The 5000-nt window shown below is 43.7% G+C and overlaps 1 protein-coding gene across 13 annotated transcripts in view; it reads left to right on the top strand.

Moving 5' to 3' along the window:
- Window positions 1–5000, top strand: part of rims1b (regulating synaptic membrane exocytosis 1b) — a 76196-nt gene that overhangs the window by 58709 nt on the left and 12487 nt on the right. For 8 of the 13 annotated variants that reach the window (XM_031561844.2, XM_042703431.1, XM_042703434.1 and 5 more), the window contains 2 exons: window positions 2358–2477; window positions 3085–3174. In XM_031561844.2, the coding sequence (XP_031417704.1) occupies window positions 2358–2477; window positions 3085–3174 (210 nt within the window). The remainder of the gene's footprint in view (window positions 1–2357; window positions 2478–3084; window positions 3175–5000) is intronic. The other 5 variants (XM_042703437.1, XM_042703435.1, XM_042703440.1 and 2 more) reach the window with 1 other exon arrangement.

Raw genomic sequence — 5000 nt, 5'->3', positions numbered from 1 at the left:
AACTGGCTTTTTAAGGGCATCATAAGCAAGTGGTGCCAGCTAGAGCTAATGCACATGATTTCCAAACAGACTGAACCTGAGGGATGCCATTCATCACTGCATCTACACATGAATAAATGGGAAAAGAGGGGACAGGTTAACTCTTGCTCTCCTCCGTAAGGTTTCTTACAGCTGTCTAGAACTAGCATTAGTTCAATCTGTTTTTATGTATTTATTTATTTAGTATTATTATTTAATTTAAGTTCATGTGCAGATGTATTTACTTATTCACATTGTTGGTACATAACCATAACCCTAACACTTGCATTTAGCTTAGCCTGGTTTACACATTGTGTTTTTCTTCATGGTTATTGTGTCAATGGTACATTTGGGGTTCAGGTATCAGAGTAAGGGTTCCACCTCAAAACTATGTTTGAACCATTTTAGCTTCGCTGGTCAACACGTAGGCCGCTTAACAGTCATGGAGTGGAACAGTCCTAACAGTCATGGAGTGGAACAGTCTTAATAAGGCTCAGTTCTCTCCTCGGGGAGACTGAAGTCGTTAGATGTTCTCAGATGAAGAGATTGGCACCTTTAGGTGTTTATTTTGTCAGCGTGTTGTGTTGGAGAAAGTGACTTACATGCCAGCAGGAAAGAGAGAGAGAGAGAGAGAGAGAGAGAGAGAGAGACTTCCTGATTAGGATTGTAGTTGCTATCTGCTAATCATTTCTTTTATTCTTTATTCTGAAAAAGCCCATAATCTCTGTATGGATGTTCTCTGTGTATGAGTGTCTGTGCGTGTGCATGTGCACAGTTAATCTATCATTTTCAGTAAAGCCAGTAAAGCAGGGTTGATGGGTTTATATAAGCAGAATTGCATTTAATCTGCATATAGAGCCTCTGGTCTTCTGAGGTTATCCATGCCCCTTTGTATGATTAATTTTCATACATCCAGAATGTACATTTCCATGTTGGAGTTAACTGGTGCCAGCACTGTTAACAAGTGAAGCCACTGCAGCGGGCCATTTGTGTGTTTGAGGGAGCAAGATGGAGTTGTTTCTAAAAACCGTTAGACAGACGCTAGCACCCTTGGGTTTTAGCCCCCCTTACATTGATACTGTATTCCGGACGGGAGTGAGGTTTAGGGGGGGTGAGTGTAACGGTAGCCAGCGGGAAAGTAAACCTCACTTCCCGACACCTTTAAAAGACGTGCTAGTGACAGACGCTAGCACCCATAGCCTCCTAAAGCGTTGGAGCGTTACCACGGTTACCACTTGTTTTCAGTTGGCTCCTCTCTCTCACTGTACCGCGCTGGTCACAGTCACTCCCAGTCCGAGTCCCTTCACATAGATAGATAGATGGATACTTTATGAATCCCGAGGGAAATGTTAGGACATCCAGTAGCTTATACAATTTACACAACTCACAGACACACATACACACAAAGCACATACACATAGGGAGAACATGTTCAAAAGGAGTGGGGTGTCAGTAGTTTGATGTTGGGTTTTTCCCAGTGGCAGTTTGCCCTATTATGTTCGCAGTCGACGAGATGCCAGTGTACTGGTGTGCCCTCGCTATAATCGAAGGTAGGAGGCTTAATACAGGCAAATACATGCATCCAGTGTGACAGGGAGGGATGTGTGTGAGGGATAATACTCCATCCAGGTGGCTAGTCTATGATAGGCTACACTAAGCTAGACTAGGCCAGGTGATTGAAGTCACATGGGACTACTGAGGGATATCCCATAAGTACAGGGGCAAAGGTTAATGGCTGTTCAGAATCAGGGATCAGTATGTTGATAGGGCAGCAGATTCATTGGGGGATATGTGATGACGAGTTGTTTTCCAGGCTTCATAGTAGAAATGATCCATTACTGACCTCTAACATTATAGAGATAAAAAAGGTTGCATTATTTTATAAATGAACATGACGTTCTATGTTAAGGTCCATATAGGATTAGAGAGTGATGTTCTTTATCATGTATGATGATAAAGTAAATCACTATTTCCCCCTTGTGGCCTGATTGACTGCTAATCCTGCTAGCAGGCTAGCTTACTCCTCAGCCTCCTCTATGGAACTTCAGATCAGGGGCTCACCATTCTTTTAACGAATCTACTTAAGAAGGGAATTATTGTTTCATTTTTTATTTTGCATTTCTTATTTGAGACTGAGACCCCTAGTCTGATGTTTCCATGCACGGCAGCCATCTTATCCCTTTCCGTGTCACTGTGTGTGAACACTTCTGTGGTCTGATTTTTCACATACTGATTTACTCCAATTGATTTGCTTTTTTTTTCTGTTCCTGTCTGTCTTGCATGCTCGTTTGATTTGTTTTATTTTTTAATTTCTTTCTTCCCTCTGCATGCAAAAAAAGCTCCACCCTTCCTGCATGCCTAAAAAGCAAGTCGGCACGGCGACAGGAGGGGGGGGTGGTCTCCCCCCGCAGTGCCGTACCCCAGCGCGTTCTCAGATTCACTGATGAGGTCAGCGTTAGGTAAGAGTCCCACAGAAGAGAGAAAAATGGGTGGATGACAAACCAGATTGATAGAGAGAAGGGGAAAGAGGGAAAGAGAGAAAGAAAGAATGAAAGAAAGAGAGAGTGTGCTGGAATGAGAGGGACTTGTTCGCCACCCTGAATAAGGTCACTGTCATTTCGCCAAAAAAAAAAACAACATATGTTTCTGACTTGGATCTAATAGCGATTTTGTGAGTGGGACCATCTGTCTCTTGTCTCTGTCCAAAGCAAATGACGACTAACCCAATGCTAATTTCAGGCATTTTGGCAAACATATAGGACACCAAGAATAGCATGCAAGTTGTCCTGTAGTACTGAGACTCACGCAAATGTCAGAATCTCCATGCACCAACCATGAGTTCCCATGGCAACCATGAGTTCCCATGGCAGTACTCCAGCTCAACTCTATATGCTGTCCAATCCCCTTGCGACTGAGTTTAGCCTAAACGTTGTCAGCTATGGAGATCTTTGGTAGTCTAACAAACTATTTTTTGATGTCTCCCTCTCTCTGCCATTTTCTTTCTTTCTTTCTTTCTTTCTTTCTTTCTTTCTTTCTTTCTTTCTGTCATGAACTCTGTCTGTGTAGTGATCTCCAGCCATCTCTGGACAGGATCAGGAGTGCCAGTACAACCTGTCTGAGGCCTGACACGGGATTCCACTCACCCGAGCGAGAAAGGTACAGGGGACACAGAGATGGGTCATTCTCTCTCTCTCTCTCTCTCTCTCTCTCTCTCTCTCTCTGTCTCTCTCTCTCTCTCTTTCTCTCTCGCTTGCTCTAAACACACACACAGTGTCACTCACACACATACAAATGCCCATGCACACAGACACTCAAACATATATGTAAATAAACACACGTACACACTCAAACAAATATATAGATACACATGCACACGCTCAAACCCATATTTACACACTCACACTCACACACACGCACACACACACACACACACACACACACACACACACACACACACACTCTCACTCTCACTCGCACGCGCACGCGCACGCGCACGCGCACGCGCACGCGCACGCGCACACGCACACGCACACACACACACACACACACACACACACACACACACACTCACACTCACACACACTCACACTCACACTCACACACTCACACTCACACACACACACACACTCACACACACACACACACTCACACTCACACTCACACACTCACACTCACACACACACACACACACACACTCACACACACACACACACACACTCACACTGACACTCACACTCACACTGACACACACACACACACACACACACATGTGGTCCCACACTCACATCTCAGTGTGAGTAGAGAGTGGAGTCATCGTGACTGTTGCATGTGTGTTTGTTTGTGTTGTTTTTTATTTCATCCCCATTTTGCTTTTGCTCTTAAAAAAAAGTATTCTTGTCATCGTTTTGTAATATCTTTTTGCATCCATTTGGATCATTTCAACCTTTTAGACATTGTGGGAGTCTAGACAGACCTGGCTGTCAGAGAGCCAATATGAAACTCATAGAGAATGACAGGTAAGCCCCCCCCCCCCCAAAAAAAAAAAATATGACAGCCCCCGTTCTACCTCAACCTGCAAATAATGCATTCACACTGTTTTCAATATTACAAATGTACAAAAAAGACTAAAATGATTCAGCCTACTTCACGATGCACCTAGTCACAGAGAACTCCAGGTTTAGAAGTTGTTCATAAACTAAAGTCCCCTTTTCGCAGTTTTCTGATGACCCTCTTAATTCAATCGATCTATTAGTGAAATCGGAGATACTATGACTATTTGAGTGATTATTATGTGGCCGTGCTGTAAAAATAGTTAACAGCACTGTTCCTTACCCCTCAGCTCAAAGCCTCCCTGTCACTCACACACTTATGTTCATGTTCTTTGGTTGCCATTATTGTTTTAATCCCTCACTGTTGTTTTAATTCCTCATTGTTATTATGCTCACATTTTTCGTTTGGTTGCTGTCTCACCGGGTTTTTTTTTTTTTTCTTACTTTCTTTCATTTTTTTCTTTCTTCTTCCCGCCTCGTTGGTTTTTTCGTGCCGTTGGTTGTGTCCACCGTTCACCCATTCACCGTCGGGCGCGTTCAGGATCCAGCCCACCTCTATCCTGAGAGGGAACCGGGGCAAAGCGCCCCCGCTGCGCCCCTTTGGCCAGACCCTGGGGGGCTCCTGCCCAAACTCCCCCCGCCTGGACAGGTGCATGTGCTAACCAGTCCCTCACCACAGGGGGATATGTGTGTTTAGGCAGGCCGTTTGGTTTTACACTCTCTCACTTTCTTTTCTCTTTCTCTTCTGTTCTCCCCCATTTGGCTATCTATCTATCTATCTATATCTCTATCTATATCTCTCTCTCTCTCTCTCTATCTCTCTCTATCTATCTATTTGTCTATCTATCTCTCTATCTATCTATCTATATATATCTTTATCTATATCTCTCTCTCTCTCTCTATCTCTCTCTATCTATCTATTTGTCTATCTAT

Source organism: Clupea harengus, chromosome 24 (assembly GCF_900700415.2).
Source record: "Clupea harengus chromosome 24, Ch_v2.0.2, whole genome shotgun sequence".
Taxonomy (NCBI): domain Eukaryota; kingdom Metazoa; phylum Chordata; class Actinopteri; order Clupeiformes; family Clupeidae; genus Clupea; species Clupea harengus.
This window is presented reverse-complemented; position numbering and strand designations above follow the sequence as displayed.